This window comes from Chenopodium quinoa, unplaced genomic scaffold, assembly GCF_001683475.1.
Source record: "Chenopodium quinoa cultivar QQ74 unplaced genomic scaffold, ASM168347v1, whole genome shotgun sequence".
NCBI classification, from domain to species: Eukaryota; Viridiplantae; Streptophyta; class Magnoliopsida; order Caryophyllales; family Amaranthaceae; genus Chenopodium; species Chenopodium quinoa.
The window spans coordinates 2,999,680-3,019,620 of NW_018743391.1; the positions used below are offsets into that span (position 1 = coordinate 2,999,680).

The 19,941-nt window shown below is 32.0% G+C and overlaps 2 protein-coding genes across 2 annotated transcripts; both read left to right on the forward strand.

The window, feature by feature from the left end:
• Positions 1–5,232: 5,232 nt before the first annotated feature.
• LOC110738787 (endochitinase-like) lies at positions 5,233–7,298 on the forward strand. Its single transcript, XM_021919220.1, has 3 exons — positions 5,233–5,730; positions 6,157–6,307; positions 6,485–7,298. The coding sequence occupies exons 1-3, from the start codon at positions 5,259–5,261 to the stop codon at positions 6,894–6,896; spliced, it is 1,035 nt and encodes a 344-aa protein (XP_021774912.1). The 5' UTR covers positions 5,233–5,258; the 3' UTR covers positions 6,897–7,298.
• Positions 7,299–9,944: 2,646 nt separating this feature from the next.
• Positions 9,945–11,876, forward strand: LOC110738788 (endochitinase-like). Its single transcript, XM_021919221.1, has 3 exons — positions 9,945–10,468; positions 10,785–10,935; positions 11,221–11,876. The coding sequence occupies exons 1-3, from the start codon at positions 9,997–9,999 to the stop codon at positions 11,630–11,632; spliced, it is 1,035 nt and encodes a 344-aa protein (XP_021774913.1). The 5' UTR covers positions 9,945–9,996; the 3' UTR covers positions 11,633–11,876.
• The last annotated feature ends 8,065 nt before the right edge of the window (positions 11,877–19,941 follow it).

Consider the following 19,941-nt stretch of genomic DNA (forward strand, 5'->3'; position numbering starts at 1 on the left):
TTTTATTTCTTTGATTTGTTTAGTTTTTAATATGTGTGAGTAGTTTAATTTCTAGGGTTTATGGGGATCTAATAAATAATATGAAGGGGTAAATTATTGTTGTTGATTATCAATGCTAGATTAATTTCCTATTGATTGATTTAATGCTCTGTGACTAGATTAGGCCTATCTTTTATGCATGAGTTTGACAATATTGATTCATGAATCGAGAGATGAGAATTGTTATTTAGGTCTAGTTTCAATAGGCAAATTAATTTATAAATGGTTAAGTCAAGATTCGAGAGATGAGATTTAATACCGGTAGATTAATTCTGTGATTGTAATACGTAGAGAAAGCCCTTACAATCTGGTTAATTGATGCATTGATGATTGACTATTATTGATTATTGATATTGCATGATAATTTCTTATTGGATTGTTTATTTTAATATTTTACAATTGCGGCTTGTAAAAGTATAGCAATATTAAATTGATGAATCGAGCAGATGTTAATTTGATATTAAAGACTATTTTCAATAAGAACTTAGATCTAGTAAATTGCGAGAGCCTGTTAGATCTATATTGATTAATAAATTGCGAGAGCCTGTTAATCATGTTATTTATGAAATGTCAATGATTGATTACTATGTTTTACCCTGGAGTATTATTTATTGGTAAACCTATGCCCTAGATCCTTTTATATATTGTTTATATATTGTTTTCTCCCTAATCCTATTCTTTGTAGTTTAGTCTCATACTCAAATATAAATATTGGTTACTTAGATAATTTAGATTATAATAATTAATTAGGAGTAAAAAGACTTGTTTCCCTGTGGAGATCGACCCTACTTCCCTATCTACTTTAGTTAGAGGATTTAGGTATTTACTTTTGATTAGGGGATACGACTTTACCCTGTCAGGTTCGGTTCAGGTCAATAATTTATGGGTTATATTCGGGTCAGATCATTTCTAGTTTGGTTCATGTTAGGGTTTAGGTATCAAATATTCGGGTCTAGGGTTGGTTTCAAGTCGAGTCGGATTGGGTTCGGGTCACCATTTATATTTTTCCGGTTTAAGACGGGTCGATTAATAATCGAGTTCGGATCGAGTTAGGTTTTGACAACTAGGGCTGCAAGCGATCCGATTCGAGCCGAGCCGAGTTTTAGTCTAAGCTTGATAAGAACTATTCATGTTCGAACTATATATCTCGAGCTTGAACAAGCTTTTAAAAATCTTGTTCGAGCTGGGCTCGTAAAGGAGTTGGCTTGTTCGAGCTTTGTTCACGAACGTACTCGTTTGCATTTCGAGTTTAAGTTCAAGCTTGAACGGGTCTTAATCGGGTTGATTAAATAAACAAGCCTTAATTTATCATTTGAAAAAATGGTTTCTTTTAATTTTATTAACACATCCATTTAATTTTATATAAGATGTTTATATTCTTTTTATAAAAAAAAGGTAATGAAGGAGTTTTCATACTTTTACATAATGAAATAATTAGTACTTTTTACAAATATGTATGCTGAATAAAAGATATATAAACTTTTCAAATTTTAATTGGGCGTGAAAAAACTTATAAATTGACTTAAACGAGTTGTTCTGAACATTATCGAGTCGAACATGTTGTTGTTCGAGCTTTGTTCATTTATTTGACGAGTGTAAGATTTTTGTTCAACCTTGTTTGTTAGCTTAACAAATGAGTTTTGACCAAGCTTTGACCGAGCTTGTTCGCAAACGTATCGGCTCATTTATACCCCTATTGACAACTCTAGGTTCTGTTGGTTGTTATTCTTCGTAGGTCAACTCGGTTTGGTTAGCGGATTAGTTAATTTGGGAGATTAGGGAGAAGATAATGGAATTCCATTACCAAAGCTAACAAGTCTTTTTTAAAAAAAATTATTTATTTTAATAACAAAAATTATTTACCATTACTTAACAGATTTCATCCAAGAATCCGTTAAGTGGTGTCTATAGTGTCACATTGCATGTTAATATACTCCTAGAGTTAAAAGCTCGGAATCTTGTTTTTCATGTCAAAATTTTAACATGTAACATGTTACATCTATTTAAATACAAATAGGCATATTGATATTGGACTACACCTGTCACAACTGTCAATTTTACACGACTAAGGAGGTTCCACCTCATATGACAATGAGGGGAGTATCCCCTTAGTCTTATAAAATGGACACAACTTTCTTATATCTTCAACATGAGATACACATCCCAATACAAACTCTCACTTATAAACTCAACCAATATGAGACAACACATCCCACACATATGGGTTTTCTCATAACAAAAAAAAAAAAAAAAAAAAAAAAAAAAAAAAAAAAAAAAAAACCTAAAAGTATCATGGAATATGCACCGATGGCCCGATGCACCATGCATGCCACTTCATTGCCACCTTGTCTATACAATTTAACACTCTACTCGGGGCCTCGTGGCTATTAAATTGTAATGGAAACATCATCTTTATTACAAGCACTCCATTTTTAACATAATTTAATTTTAATTAATTGCCAAGGGAAACATCATCTTATTTATTTATCTTAATTCTCAAAACTTGAGCTACGAAAATATATATATATATATATATAAAATGGTTTGCAAAATTTGTGGCAAACTAATAGCTATGCCAGATTGGCAGGAAATAGGAAAATGATTTTAATTTCCCAAGGCTATTAGTTTATTAACCATGCAGTGTCACAAGGCTCGATCTCGAAGATTTTTACATGTGCCAAAGAATTATTCGAGGCCATTAGTCATGTACGAGTATTTGTTAAGATATCATATGCGTAGTATCGAGTTATGTTTAGCGAGCGTAAAAGAGGATCCCGTAAAAGACAATGTACAATCTCGTCATGATATTATCGAGATATTAGAAAAATTAAAGGGAAATTCTGAATGGTAACCTTCTACTTTTGCTTATTTCCAATGATAACCCATTTTTTTCGATTATCTTTAATAGCACCATACTAATAAAACTTCTCAACCGTGACCTTATTGATGTTTTTCTGTTAACTTTTTGTTAAATTTAACTTATACTCAATCATGGTTTAACTATTTCAATTAAAATAAAAATTTGAAACCAATTCTCAAGCAGCCCGACCTCCATTGACAACCAGCACCTCCAATCCCTCTGGTCACCTTCGATCAACCACTGCCGCCAGCAATTCAAATCAAATTCATGTGAGTCGAAGGTTAATTCCTCTATTTTCACTAGTCCCCGCCGTCGACTCATTCTCCAGAAAGCAAAAGTTCTGCAAATTGATGACCTGATGGTGCCATGGCTATTCTTAGTGGCTTTTCCACCCCCAAAACTGAATTTTTACTTGACCTTCCTAGTTCCCAAAATTTCGGTCAAATAATCACTAAATTTATAAGTTCCACTAATCAAAAGGTAACCCCAAAATCTCATTTTTGGGTAATGAAGATACATTTGCTAAAAAAATTGACGAACCCACAAATTTGATAGCACCTTTCTTTCATTTAAATCATGAAATAATTGATGTTCTTTTTTTAATTATGAAAAAATTGATGTTCTTGTTTAAATTTCCGGCGAGAGGGGTTGATTGAAGGCGAACGGAGGAAAGGGAGTGTTGAATGACGATGGCCAACGAGGATTCTGGTCAGTGGGTGGCGCCTGGGTAATTGTCAATGGAGGTTAGGGCTGTTTAGGAATGGATATTTTATTTTATTTTTATTAAAACAGTTAACCATGGTTGAGTAGTAAGTTAAATTTAACAGAAATTTACTGGAAAAACATCAATAAGGTTACGGTTGAGAAGTTTTAAAAGTATGGTACTACCAAACATAATAAAAAAAAAATCGGCTACCATTGGAATTAAGCAAAAGTAGAAGGCTACCATTGAGAATTTCCCAAAATTAAACTATTATGAGAATAATATCACATGTGATATCAAGATTAGGAAATAGAATTAGGCTTGACAGGATCGGATATTGTTATATGCACCCGGGACTCAGGTGTACTGTACACCTACCTAATCCAAGGTTAGTTTTTGCTCTTTCTTTGATGATTAAATGAAAACCAATCATCAATATGAGAGCATAATCATTGGTGTACGGTACACGACCTTGGTGTATAGAACAATTTCTATCGGATATTAGGAGATTTTTATCGAAAGGATTGGAGGAGTATGACAGTATGAGTTTGAAAAGTTAATAACTTATACTCCATCCGTTTTTTGCTCAAAAAAATTTTGTACTCCATCTGTTTCATTTTTTTAAGGAGTGCAAAGTATTTGCGTATTTTATTAATTAATACATATGTTAGATATGATTTATAATCGAGCAATAATTTTATGTACGCAAACCCTGAACGTAGAGTTCATGGCCAGATTTTGAGCTGATGACAAAAACTAATAACAAACGTCTTTGAAGTGTTAGATAAGAGAACTAAGACTGGAAATATTAATGCAAAATAAACCTTAATTATAACAATCTACGCATGATTTTAACATGGATTTCAAGCTTAATATTCCCATAGTTCATAATGTTAGTCTCATTTACGTATATTGATGCAAATCTTTGATTGCAAATGTCTTAAATCTTATCCTAGCAAAAATTATAGAAAATAGATATTAATATAATAATAATATACTCACCAAGACGAACTAAACTAGATTTCATATGATAATTGATGACTATGTTTGTTCTTATATATAGAGAGAGAAGTTTAGAAGATTTCCTCTCATTTTTTATAGCCAAAAGGTAGATTTAATTTTAAATTGGATCAACATTATAAAATAGAGGAGTACTATTTATGGTAATAATTTAATTATTGTAGTTACCTAAAGCTCAAGGAGTGCTTGCTACTTTGCTAGCATGATCTTAATTTTTTTTTTTAGTGTTTAGAGAGCCACAAGGATGGGAGTGAAAATTGATCCCGTAACCTTCTAAAATCGGGAGGGAAGATCTAACCACTTGAACTACCCCTTTTTCTCACCATAATCTTAAATCAATTAAAATACTTGATGGATATTTGGTACTCTAAAAAAAGCATTGGGGTTGATGTCAAAACATGCTAGCTGTTCCACTACGTGTCAAAACAAAAGAAGACGTACATGCATGTATATATACATTATACGGTACGAGTACTATATAAATTAAATAACATGCATGTGATAATGCATGCCTTAATTGCATGGGAGTGATTAAACTATATAATCCGTACCACCTAAATTTTCTATAAATTCACTTGAATCCCTCCATTAATTTCACAAACAACTCAAATAATCTCAAAATTAATCAAAGAAACAATGTCAAATAAATTTAACAAGAGTTTGTTAGTAACATGTTTATTAATTTTCACTTTAGTCTGCTTACTAGACCAAGGTGAAGCCGAACAATGTGGGTCACAAGTAGATCACAAGTTTAATTGCACACAAGGTTATTGTTGTAGCAATTATGGTTGGTGTGGCAACACTGAGGCCTTTTGTGGTGAAGGACATTGTCAAAGCCAATGTCCCGAGCCTTCGCCTCCTACACTGCCTCCACCTCCACCACCACCCATGCCACCTAGTCCTATAACTGATATATTTTCGGAGGACTTGTTTGAAGAAATGCTTAAACATCGAAATGATGTTCGATGCAAGTCTAACGGGTTCTATACTTACTATGCTTTTATTACTGCTGCTACTTCTTTTCCCGAGTTTTGTAATACAGGGGACGTTGATACTAGGAAGCGCGAACTTGCTGCTTTCTTTGGCCAGACTTCTCAAGAAACCAATGGTTTGTTTATGATTCCTTTATATATCTTCAATTATCATGTTATATGAACGACCATATAATCATATATGCCCTTACTTATCACTAATTATGCCAATGATTATCGACTTATCATGTCACGTACTCACATGTTTATATAGTTTTGCAAAATGTTACCCCTGGCCTTTGACATAAGTTGCGTTTAATATTTGGAGGTGTGGATGAAATTCAAACCCGTGACCTTTGTGTCGCGCTGACTCTTGATATCATATTAGATGACCAACTCAACCATAGTTTAAGCTTATGGTTGAAGCCTGCTAGAAATGTGTTTTATACTCTTATCACACTATAATGAACGTTAAAAAGTACCTGACAATTTTGAAATACGTACGACTATACCAATATGTATCGATCGATCTACTAAATATTTGATTTGTGTATGAAAATAAGGGGGATGGCCAACAGCAGAGGATGGACCATATGCATGGGGATATTGCTTCATCAAAGAAGATACCACAACCGATTATTGTGTTCCTTCGACTGAATGGCCTTGTGCTGCTGGCAAGAAGTACTATGGTCGTGGGCCTATTCAGCTTTCCTAGTATGTTTTTCATACCCTTAATTACTTTCCTAATTCTAGCTAGTTAATCTATAGTTACTCACTAAAATAAATCCATTAAATTAATTTACACCATTTCAATAACCTTGTGTTATAACTCTTTATTTTGTTACACTAAACTAATAAAAGTGTCCTTTTATATTTGGGTGTAATTTGCAGCAACTACAATTACGGGCAAGCAGGACAGGGACTAGAACTACCACTTCTAACTGACCCAGATGTTGTAGAAAAAGACGCGATCATAGCATTCAAGACGGCTATGTGGTTCTGGATGACACCCCAGGCACCCAAGCCATCTTGCCACAAAGTTATAACCGGGCAATGGGAACCAACTCAATCGGACATAGCTGCTGGTCGAGTGGCTGGTTACGGGTTAACCATAAATATAATTAATGGTGGTCTCGAATGTAACATACCAGCACCCGATACACGAGTTGAGAATCGTATTGGATATTACAAGCGTTACTGTGATATTCTTAATGTTACTTATGGTGACAACCTTGATTGCTACAATCAAAAACCTTTTAATTGGGGGTATTTTCTATCTCGTGGAGGTGCATTTTCGGCCTAGCTACATCATCGATCGATCTTTAAGTTGATTATGGTTTAGGAGTATGTTGTATTAGTACGTTCAAAATCTATATGTACTAGATACAATCATACAAATCATATACAATATGGAGTATAATAAAGGAGATAAGCTAAAATACAGTCCCTGAACTATGACATTAGTTGTATATTTGGTCCCTCATCTTTCAAATGAGGCAAATTAGTCCCTCTACCACCCTTGTCTCACCATTTCTGGTGGAGGAACTTATGAGTTAGCAAAGTTTGAGAATGTGTACTGCCAACTAAGCAAAAGTTAAGGGACTTATCCTAGTTAGCATTTGTTTAGGGATTACAAATTAATTTTTTTTTGTCAGCTACTAATTAATATTTATTATGTACAAACTTTGATTAAAATGAAAGAAAACATACCCAATTTTTTTGCTTTTTTTTAAAAATTAAATGACTATTTTTTTTAAAAAATATGACTTAGAGAATTAAAGAAGAAAATTAAATATGACTTAAAAAATTAAATACTTTGACTTTCTTTCAAAAAAAAAATTAAATAATTCAAATTAAAGAAATAGGAAAAGAAAAAAAAAGAAAAAAAAAGGGTCGGCCCTCTCTTCTTCTCTTTCGGTTTGGCTGCTCTAATGGGGAAACAATCCGCTACTTTGCACCTCATTAACGATCATCATCAATCACCATCTTTTAATCCCAGCCTTTGATTTATTTTGTGATTTAATCTTGGCCTCCTGATTTAATTAATTCTGTACAAGCTCATGCACAATATAGTTCAGCCGAACCGGAGGTTTGGGTTGCGTGGTTGATTAATGACGGTGGTGAGGCTGCAGACGGGTGGAAATGGGGTTATGTGTTTGTGTTGGTGATGTGGGGTGAGAAAAGGTGGAAAATCCTATAGTTTTTTTTTTTTGGAAATTCTATAGTTTGATTAATGCAAATCATAACCAAAATATTAATGTTGATGAAAAAAAAATAATGTTAGTTAAAAGATTCCCTTTAAAAAAAATTATTTTTTTTGCCACATGGGCACTTTGATCCTTAAACTTTGGTGACTCATCTTTTTTCCACCGGAAAAGTAAATTATGGGTGGTTGAGGAACCAATTTGCTTCGTTTGAAAGATGAGGGACCAAAATGCTACAAATACTAAAGTTGAGGGACCGTATTTTAACTTAACTCTATAATAAAGTGACGCATAAATTCCGTAGCTTGTTCCCGAAAATCAATAGTACGTCTAGGAAGTTTCCTACTCCCTATTTCCTTATTCTCCGTCTTGTTGTGCTCTGTACGGCTGTACCATCCTGCCATTTAGAATGGTGGGCTGTCCTTTTTTTTTTTTTAATTGTTCTTTTGTCTTTAGTTCTTTTACGGTTGAGCAAGCTTTGTATCTACGGAGTACTCCCTCTGTTTTTAAATACTTGCTCCATTTTTCTTGGACATGCATGTCGATGCTAATCTTTGATCACTAATATCTTTAATTATTAATATGTATAAATTCTAGCAATTGAAAATTAATAATCTATTCATTGAGATGATTCTAACAAGTACCCATAAGACAATATTTTTTCTTATGTATAAATCATAAACATTAGTCAAAGTAGGACAAATAAATAGTGCAAAAAATAGAAATGGAGCAAGTATTTACAGTGCTCCTTGAATTAATGAGAATCAATGCTTCCTCTTCTCTCTAATCTGCATCTCTACCTTTGTCATCATGTGTGGTACATTACACTCCACTTTTTTATACTAGTATATATATATATATATATTTTGAAGACAATCTTATATCTTTAATTCACGTAATTAATTAACCTCTAATTTCTTCTAATTACACTCTAATTTATTAAAATGATTGGTAATTAGATGGGTCAATTTCTAGTCGGCTAATCCTTATCTGGTTGACTAATGATTCACGGGGAGGAGTAATACAAATAAACAAGACTCTCAATTATTGTACTTTTTACTGTAGAAAAAGGTACTACTTGGTATGTACTACTTTGTATGTAACAAAGCAAAATTAAAGGACACGTGAAAAATTCACTCGAATTCTCCCCTCAATTATTGTACTTTTTACTGTAGAAAAAGGTACTACTTTGTATGTAAACAAGACTCTCAATTATTCAAGGGGAGGAGTAATACATTAATTATTGTACTCTAGCGTAAAATAATATGTACTACTTCGTATGTAACAAAGCAAAATTAAAGGACACGTGAAAAATTCATTCGAATTCTCCCCTCAATTATTGTACTTTTTACTGTAGAAAAAGGTACTACTTTGTATGTAAACAAGACTCTCAATTATTCACGGGGAGGAGTAATACATTAATTATTGTACTCTAGCGTAAAATAATATGTACTACTTCGTATGTAACATAGCAAAATTAAAGGACACGTGAAAAATTCACTCGAATTCTCCCCTCAATTATTATACTTTTTACTGTAGAAAAAGGTACTATTTCGTATGTAAACAAGACTCTCAATTATTCACGGGGAGGAGTAATACATTAATTATTGTACTCTAGCGTAAAATAATATGTACTACTTCGTATGTAACAAAGCAAAATTAAAGGACACGTGAAAAATTCACTCGAATTCTCCCCTCAATTATTATACTTTTTACTGTAGAAAAAGGTACTATTTCGTATGTAAACAAGACTCTCAATTATTCACGGGGAGGAGTAATACATTAATTATTGTACTCTAGCGTAAAATAATATGTACTACTTCGTATGTAACAAAGCAAAATTAAAGGACACGTGAAAAATTCACTCGAATTCTCCCCTCAATTATTATACTTTTTACTGTAGAAAAAGGTACTATTTCGTATGTAAACAAGACTCTCAATTATTCACGGGGAGGAGTAATACATTAATTATTGTACTCTAGCGTAAAATAATATGTATTACTTCGTATGTAACAAAGCAAAATTAAATGACACGTGAAAAATTCACTGGAATTCTCCCCTCAATTATTGTACTTTTTACTGTAGAAAAAATAATGATTTTGCATGGTACGTAATCAATCAACCTTATAAAATTCACTCGAATTCTCCCCTTAATTTCTCATCAACACACAAAAAATTTCAAGAAATTATAAAAAAAAAATGTCGACTAAAATCAAAGAGAGTTTACTAATAATTGGAGTTAAAATTTTCACGTTGTTCCTCTTACTAGACAAAAGTAAAGCCGAACAATGTGGAATGCAAGTAGATTTCAAGTTTAACTGCACGGAAGGTTATTGTTGTAGTAAATTTGGGTGGTGTGGCACCACCCAAGATTACTGCGGCGAAGGCAAGTGTCAAAGCCAATGTCCCAAGCCTTCACCTCCTCCACCGCCTTCTCCTCCTCCACCTCCCATGCCACCTAGTCCTATAACGGATTTTTTCACTCAAGAGTTGTTCGAAGAAATGCTTTTGCATCGAAATGATTTTCGATGCAAGTCTAATGGGTTCTATACTTACTATGCCTTCATTACTGCTGCTGTTTCTTTTCCCGAGTTTTGTAATACAGGGGACCTTGATACTAGGAAGCGCGAACTTGCTGCTTTCTTTGGCCAAACCTCTCAAGAAACCACAGGTTTGTTCAACTTCTTGTTATTGCTTTGTGTATCATATCGTGTGTTCGTGTCACTTAGCATATACTATACACACAAGTTGTTGCGTATAATATTAATATTACCTCCTTCGTACGAAGTATATATTTATTTGTCACATTCTCCAAACCTAATCATACAAGTTTATCACCCATATGTACCATTATAGTATATATATTAATACTAGTGTAGTACGGAGTAATTTAAAATAGTACAAAAGGTCGTTACAATATTATGTAAGTAAGTTACAAATAGTCGAATGCATAACTAATTGATTGATTTGTGAATGTTAAAAACAAGGTGGATGGCCAACTGCAGAAGACGGACCGTATGCATGGGGATATTGCTTCATTAAAGAAGAAACCACAACCGATTATTGTGTTACTCCAAATGAATGGCCTTGTGTTCCTGGGAAGAAGTACTATGGTCGTGGACCTATTCAGCTTAGCTAGTACGTATTTCATTCACACCCTTTCTAATTAGTACATTTAAGTGTAGAAAACGCACCCTAATTTTTGTTGGTACGTATAATATTTAGTCTGTTTGTCCCCTCAAATAATTCTATTAATTATTTTAGTAATGATTTAAGAATTTAGCCTTATTAGTGTAAAAAGAGACCAATTACAACAAAATTTAATCCCGTTACACTAGCTAGTCTTGTGTTAAAGTCTTTATTTTGGTACACAAATCGTATGTGTCCTAATTAATGTCCTTTGTTTGTGGGTTAAATTTGCAGCAACTACAATTATGGACAAGCAGGGGAGGGACTAAACTTGCCACTTCTTTCAGATCCAGATCTAGTCGAAAAAGACCCGATTATTGCATTCAAGACGGCTATATGGTTCTGGATGACACCCCAGTCACCCAAGCCATCTTGCCACGACGTAATGACTGGGCAATGGGTACCAAGTAAGGCAGACAAAGATGCAGGTCGACTACCTGGTTACGGCGTAACCACAAATATAATCAATGGTGGCCTCGAATGTAACATACCAGCACCAGATACACGAGTTGAGAATCGTATTGGATTTTACAAGCGTTACTGTGATATTCTTAATGTTACTTATGGTGACAACCTCGATTGCTACCATCAAAGACCTTTTAATTGGGGTTATTATCTATCTCGTGGAGGTGCATTTTCGGCCTAGCTACATCATCGATCATTAAGTTGATTATGGTACAATAATGCAAGGAGTATGTTGTATGTACTAGTAAGGTCATTATCTATATGTATGTACAACATACAATATATAATAAGGTAGTGTATAAACTCCATAGCCTGCATTAATTGTTGCATAATCAATAGTCATGGTCTCATGGATCGGACCTCGTGATGTACTAATCTTCTAAAATAAATAAATAAACGGGTTTATGAACACTCCACTTTATTTATGATGAATTATGGAAGGCGGCACTTTAATTACTAACTCCGATTTTTTATTTTTTTTAATTGAAACAATTGGCCAAATATATATAGATTGCTAAGTATGTTTGAGTTTAGAAGGTTTTTTAAAGATATATTGGAATATCAAAAGTTAGGGATAGAATAATCAAAGTAATTTATTTTAACGGTTTTATACAATACATACAATAGGCAAATTTCAGCCTCAAGTTAGATGACTTAGGGCATGTTAAGTTCAACTTATTTTCACTTCAATTCAGTTCAGTTTCTAATATCCTTATGTCATACAATATTCAGTTCGGTTCAGTTCAGTTCAGTTCAGCTCAGTTAATAAATCAGAACAGACCCTTAGATCTCCTATGTTATATGGCCCTATCTCCTATGGCTATGGATATACTAGTCCGTCGCTCAAAACAACCTAAACGCAACGTACACTACGTACACCTTGACGAGGATGCATGAAAGGAGATTAGGGGCCATAAGGCAAGTTCACCTCTAAACAAATATACTCTCAAATATGGAAGTGTCACTCTCACTAATTCAATGCCAAACTTAGATTATGTTTTTAATTTTACTTAATTACTTTGACTTATCTATACATTGAACCACTACTACTTATTAGAGTCCATTCAAACATAATATATAAGGATGAATAGTAAAAAGGAATAAAAATCAAACGTCAATTCAAATGTCCTACAGTAGTCTAATTATTTGACTCACATAAAAAACATGGTAGTTTTACTTACAAACCCAAATTCGATTACATTCCAAAAATACCGTAAGCGCAGCCTCCTTACTATAAAAAAACATTCGTACCTCAGGAATTCAAGCCCAGTAGAAACTTCGTAGAAGCTAACTAATTAGTTAAAATATTTAGACATTGACATGTAGAAAATAGTAAATTTATTAAGAAAATATTATTCAATTTATTATATAGTCAAGGTTGACTGAGAGAACTAACTTATACTAGTTGATTTGTCCAAATTAAATAATCATTAGTACAATGGATATGGCTAATCATTACTCGTAAACTATCTAAATTTGTATCGAGAAGTTCATTAGTAAAAAGTTGATAATCGTTCCCTCAAAAAAAAAAGTTAATAGCTATAATCACACAAAATTGGATATGGCTATAAATTTAAGATTAGGGAGTAACGTTATAAGTCTATAAAATAGTCGACAAGCTAAGTGGTTGATGTAAAATGTAACGGAAAGTCAAAATATGTAGGATATAACTATATAAGGGCACATAGGAAAGTAGCATAATAAAAGAGAAATTTTGACTAGTATAAACCTAATACTAAGTAAAAACTACATAACACAAGCAATGATGCAATGTGCAAGAACAAATATTTATTCAATTTCAAACCATAAAAATCAATTCATTTACTTTTGGTCAAGCTACAAGAAAAGTTAGGTGCATTCAAATAAAGCACAAACAGAGGAGCATTTACTTTTGGTCAACCAACCATGCATATATGGTTTATAAAAAAAATTAGACATTTTCCCTCTCTGATTTATGTTAAATCGTTGCACATAACTTGTAACAGAGGTAGTATATAAATATGTTAGTTGGCCTGCTGGTGGTCAAATAATTTGATGACCAACTTTGAATGATGGTGTATTTTTTTTTGCTAATGTTCTAAGAATTCTAAGGAGTAATTAATTAAATGTTAGCTATTATTCATTATGTTAGTTCCAATTGGTGATCGTACACCCGGCTGGGTGTATCATGCGTGTGGTACACCCGGGCATGATACACCCGAATTAAAGCGGAAATAAATTATAAAGAACATCATGAATTTGTAAAAAGAACATATCACTGAAATATAAAGAATATAGTAATTTATGAGAATAATTTTTTTTAAAAAAAAGTAAAAGATAATTATTAATGTGGGGGAAAGATGAGAGTTTGAGAGAGAATTAATCTGTTCATATTATTCCATATGATAGGGGTATATATATACATAGAATATTATAAGTAGGGTTTGCTTAGATAAGAATAAACCCTAGATCTAGAATATTCTGGAAGCATACAAAGAGGATAATGGATATCCACACAAGATTTTCATAACACCCCCCCCCCTTGGATGTCCATTATCGAAGATTGTGCCTCGTTAAAACCTTATTAGGAAAAACCCCGTGGGATAAAAACCTAATGAAGGAAAAAGAGTACAACATTCTTCGTAATACGCTCGATATGCTGCCTCATTAAAAACCTTACCAGGAAAATCCAATTTGGGACAAAACCATGGTCAAGGGAAAAAGAGTGCAGCGCGTATTTTCTCCCCCTGATGAATACATAACTTGAGATCTTCTAGTGTCGCAACAATGAATCCAATATGTTGGATATCTTCTAATAAGTTGGTAAAATATCACTTATTGATCTTCGACTCTCCTAAGCTGAAGTTGCATCTTCAATTCCTCAAGTCTTCACGTGAACATGTGAAGTGTCTTCATTTCACCATACATGTGTTTATCTCTAATATCATTATTTCAAATCTTTGTTTAATAGTTGATTTATAAATTAAACTTATGCAATTATGACTTCTTCTGGAAGTTGTTAATAATAGAAATTGATGATCATTATTTGATCAAACATTTATTAATAATCATTTGATCACAAAACTTGACATTATTAATGTCATTCTTCAATCTCATATGAATTATAACATAGATAAGTATATACATTGATCATGGTTCTTCTGGACCATAAGAAAACAGTCTCACGCATAAGTATCCCGAATCTTTAGAATTTTCGTAATTAACTACACGATAATTTTCTGCGAATACAAATTGTAAATCTCACTAACTCTTATATGCTCAAACTTCAGGTTGAGATGTCACTGATGTATTTACATAGACTTTTCAAGAGTTTGATAGTAATTGCATTATTCTAGAGATAAACTTTGTAGGGCTAGATATATAAATACGTTGTATATAAGTTCTTCAGGAACTCTTCTTACATGATTCATAACGTGCAATTAAATAGGTGTCATCAATAATTTCATTACAATTATAAGCCCATTGGAATATAAATATCTCTTTCTAATTTTTCATCAAAGTTGTAAATATGTCTTACTATACTTTGAATGCACATTCACATACACCACAACCATTGTAAGAAATTAATCCATGCAATATGAGATATATAAAACATGATAACATATTAAACAAATTATACAATGAGTAATGCATCTAACTTCCTACATATGCAATAAACAATTAACCTATGACTCACATGCACATGAATATAAGACTCAAAATGATGCAAGACACTATACAGTGTGGATTTAAAAATCCATATTTCATTGGACTTCGGGTCCATGATAAACTTATGATCATTATCATTATGTCGACATCAAAATGTACATATATTTCAGATCCCTTACTCATTAGTCCATTCCATTATGCATATGCATATTATTCATCGGTTCCATTATGTATCGGTATTATAAAATTCCTTTAACTTACATTCCGCATGCTATTTTACTATGATATCTGAATACATTTCTCATTGGTACCATCATAACTTTTCTTACATCATAGGCCATCTATTATAATAATTCAGATATCTATATCACTTTTAGAATATTTCATACACAATGGTCTTTATATACTATTACACTATTAGTGTCAACTGCACTATCTTGCCAAATATCATATCTATTAAACAAATCTTTATTTTGGAACCGGTCATATACAACCTGCACTTCAGGTGTAGTGATTCAAGTACAATTGGCAAGATTTTATCTCAATGTATAAACATAATTAATATGACCAAAATGTATCTTCAACGCTATGCAACATGAGTCATAACTGAATACAAATCAAATCATAAATGTAGAACATGATAATATATATACAAAAGTTGGCATATATATAACTTTTCAAATTACCATTATAGGGATCATAAATATTCTTTATTTATTTAATTTTTTTTTCGATTTTTCCAACTTTTGCTATTTCTTCTCCTCCAAAGTTGGTAAAATATCTCTTTTATAGGGACGTCTAATTCTATACCAACTTAGTATATAAATTTGCATTAAAATTCATTTCATTGGGAGGATCACAATCAAAATTCATCTCTTCCGGAGAACAATTTCGATGAAGAATCATTTATTCATTAACTTTATATTTCATGTGTATTTATTATTAAATTTTCAATAATATTTTCTCTTCTGGAGATCAATGTCAATGGGGACTGGGGAGACATATGTTGTGCAGTTGTACGTTTTTCTTTCTTCTCCAATTTAATATGTGCTGACATATAATAGCCCCAATCAAAAAAATTGTTATACAAGCATAAATCACTTGCTCGTAATTCTAGTAGGTGATGATCTTCTGGGTTGTTAAAGACTTAAATAGTGTATTTGGTGAGCTTCCGATAACTTGATATTTGACAATAATATATAAGTTATTTTGGTGAACTTCTGGTCAGCCATTACTCCTTTATCAGCCATTACTCCTTTATATAAAAAAAATCAAAACATATTTGTAGATACCCATTTGTGTCTCCCCAAAACCAAACCCAGTAATGAATACATTTCACGTCAAACCATAATCGAATGAGGTGAAAGTGTGAAAAGTCTAGTGTTGCGGTTAGTTTTTGTTAAAATTCTTTCTTTCTGTTTTCGAAAACCCACTCTATTTTATGAAAACGTCCATTCCAGTTTAGTTTGGTCCATGATATGGGTCCAATAGTAGTGTAGTTGGATGGGGTTTAAAAAAACCTTTCCAACGATATATTATAAGCCCAATTCCGATGAATATCGAGGAAGTTATGGCCAAAATACTAAACTGGGCCCAAACCGGATTTTACCTACGACCCAATGATTATGAGGAGGGTCCAAAGGTTTAATCCTATTCCTAAACTAATTAGGATTGATTAGAATCTTCTATAAGTTTATAAATATCTTAATTATCCTTTTTTGAAAAGATAAGATTAAGGAATTTGATTTAAATATAAACTTTCCTTTTTTTTTTATAAAACTTTCCTTTTTTAAAGTCCTAATTCTATTCGGATTTAAACATGTTCAAAGACAGTCAGATATTATTTTCGTGCCTCATATTTTTTATCTAAATTTTATATGGTTGGATAGATCTTGAAATTATCTTTCCAATGATATATTATAATAATAATAATTCCGAGCTATAACGAAAAAGATATCAATAAGATATCAAACTCTATCCAAAACTGACACCGTCTCACTATTTCGTTCATATATTTTATTCTACAATATATTTTAATCTAATTCTAATTGGGTTAGAAATTAGACTTCAATATCTTTCCAATGACATCTTATTCATCTTATTCCGATTCCTGGATCAAAAGATATGATAAAAACAAAATCCGCAAAAACTGTTGTTTACGAGTTTTATTTCGATTCGAATTTGGATTCTTTTCTTAATTCTTCGACTCTCTTTTTTTCCTATAAATAGAGGTCATATCTCCCCTTTTTCAATCACCAACTCTCATCAAGATTTTCTTGATTATTCTCTTTCTTTTTCTAAACTTTGGTTTTCATACAAAATTCCGCATTCACAAGATCTAGAAACACCTTAATTGATTTATGATGTAGATATCATGTTTAGATTGTTATTATGATATTCCTAGTATCATGTCTAGGGTATTTTTAATATTAAATATGATTGTTATGATGCTTCCTATTCTCTTCCTAATATTTATGATTGTTAGTATCATGTTAGGGTTAAAGATTTGATTTTTATTGTTTAGTGACATGCTAGGGTTTGTTATTAATCTTGTTAGTATCGTGCCTAGGATCTTGCTTTAACATGATTATGATGAACATGATTATGATTGATATTATTTTTATTAATGATGTTGATTATTTATTATGTTGCTTGATATGTATTATATTTTATATTATTGCTTGATCACCTTTATTGCATGCTTAAAGGGAATTTGTATTTGCAATCACGCTTAATAAGATAATTAATAATCTTGTTTAGGGTTAATATGATTATAATTCAAGTGATCGCCAATAATAGATTTATTTGTGCATTAATGTTCAACCAAGATAGATTAAACAGGTTTAGGGTTAAATCTATTGATTGCATGTTAATCAGAAAGCGCGCATGAATACGAGCAGAATAAAGTAGAGGCCTATTATTAGGGCAGGTTCAATCTCTTTTAGGTTGGATTTGTACCATCATCCCCGAACCCTTATTTGGTTCATGACCTTATGGAGTTGACGATCTCTTGGATCGTTAAGGGGTGTAACCTTCACCTCGTGAACGGTTTACAAGTTCCTTAAAAATTTGTTGGCGACTCTTTTGCTCTATCTTCTTCCTTTTTGGACGCCACCGTACTTTAGTGTATGATCACAGTGGGGTTCAAGCAGTGGGATTTTAAAGGCTTGAAACTATTCCCTACAATATTAAATCTTGAAATTTTCATTAATACAAATTATTATAACTCACAATCCAAATATAACTCAATCTCAATATTACGTCTTGCCATTCAATTCATTTTATATATTTAACATTGAGAAAACGTCAGCACATTATCGTATGAAACTTCAGGTTTCCATTACGTTTAATTATTATTAAACCCGGATGGCCTAATTTAATTATCACATCCAATCACTTTTCTAAATTTGAACTCTGGTCAGTTTTCAACACTAGTGATCACTTTATTAAACTTACTATATGCATGGGCATGAATGTCATGTGATTTTAGAACACCAACATGTGTTTCTTTATACAATTGGCAAGACAATCCATTAATATTTTATCTAATAATTACTCATACTCTACTGGAGTTTAAATTATAAACTTGATACATGTTAATCTTGTTGGATATTTCATACTCTTCTGGAGTCTTTTATATAATCATGAAACATATGAACTTTACTAAAAGTGATTTCTTCTAGAAATATAATGATATTTACCACTTCCTCAAATTTGTCATTGTCAATAGTGACTCCTTTCCTTTTCAAAAAATACTTAATTATCTTTAGAACCTATTGATTTATTACGCTTCAGGCATGCTATAGGTTCATCAACAATTGATGTTGTACTCTTAGGACATCAATTTTAAATTAGAGCATTTACAACTAGTATATGATAAATGTCATTTGTTTATATCCATCTTCAGGATGGTATCATTTCCAAATATTTAATGAACATGTGGAAACTTCTATTAAATAAATCGTTGATATTTAAGTTATTGTATGTATCAAACTGACCACCAATATATTTTATTATTTATATGCAAGGGTTACATACAATCTCCCACTAATCCTTGCAAATGGGGGTATGGAATGAATCAATCCAACAACCTTTAAAATCCTTGCAACTTTTAAGCCATAAATTCTTTTGTCAATGTCATGTATCAAGTAAAGTGTTCCTTTTAGCAAAAACATGCTTATATAAAATTATACTTATAGAACACTTATCATGTTCCTCATGCCCAATTACATTCATCTTAAAAAAACAAAACCTCTTATATATTTATGGGCATAATAAAACGTTGATTATGTATAGTTTCTCACAATGTCATGTTTAATTATTTGAACTCATAACACACTTTTTGCTATATATTTAGTTAATTAAGGAACTTCAAGTCCATATGTACGAGAATATATACCAATCCATCTACATTTTTCAGAAAGAGAAGGTAAAAATAAGACATGAATACTCTTTATAAATATAAGGAACTTCAGGTCCGTACATCATATTCAATTTACATCCATTCCAATAATCTAACTTCAAGTAAGTACATAATACTATAATTGAATGAGAAGGTAAAAATAATATGAGAACCTACTACTTCACACTTTAATAAAAACATACCTGAATCGATTGAATCAACTATACTGTCGGATCGATCAACTATATCAATATATTGCCTGATATAGCTTAATTAGAAAATAGAAACAAGCACATAAGCAACCAATATTAACACGTTCACGTTAGTGGAAACCACATGGTTCATATCATACTTGAAATATAAAAACATAATTCAATACATAAATTATAAATAGTTTCACATGTGCTTTAGGCTTACTTAGTACAATTTACAAACATTCA

What these genes read in the sequence shown, in the direction of transcription:
- LOC110738787 (XM_021919220.1), top strand. Translation starts at nt 5,259, where the DNA reads ATGTCAAATAAATTTAACAAGAGTTTGTTAGTAACATGTTTATTAATT. An exon ending in GACTTCTCAAGAAACCAATG is followed by an intron (nt 5,731 to 6,156) that starts GTTTGTTTATGA and finishes TATGAAAATAAG; the next exon opens with GGGGATGGCCAACAGCAGAG. An exon ending in GGGCCTATTCAGCTTTCCTA is followed by an intron (nt 6,308 to 6,484) that starts GTATGTTTTTCA and finishes TGTAATTTGCAG; the next exon opens with CAACTACAATTACGGGCAAG.
- LOC110738788 (XM_021919221.1), top strand. Translation starts at nt 9,997, where the DNA reads ATGTCGACTAAAATCAAAGAGAGTTTACTAATAATTGGAGTTAAAATT. An exon ending in AACCTCTCAAGAAACCACAG is followed by an intron (nt 10,469 to 10,784) that starts GTTTGTTCAACT and finishes GTTAAAAACAAG; the next exon opens with GTGGATGGCCAACTGCAGAA. An exon ending in GGACCTATTCAGCTTAGCTA is followed by an intron (nt 10,936 to 11,220) that starts GTACGTATTTCA and finishes TTAAATTTGCAG; the next exon opens with CAACTACAATTATGGACAAG.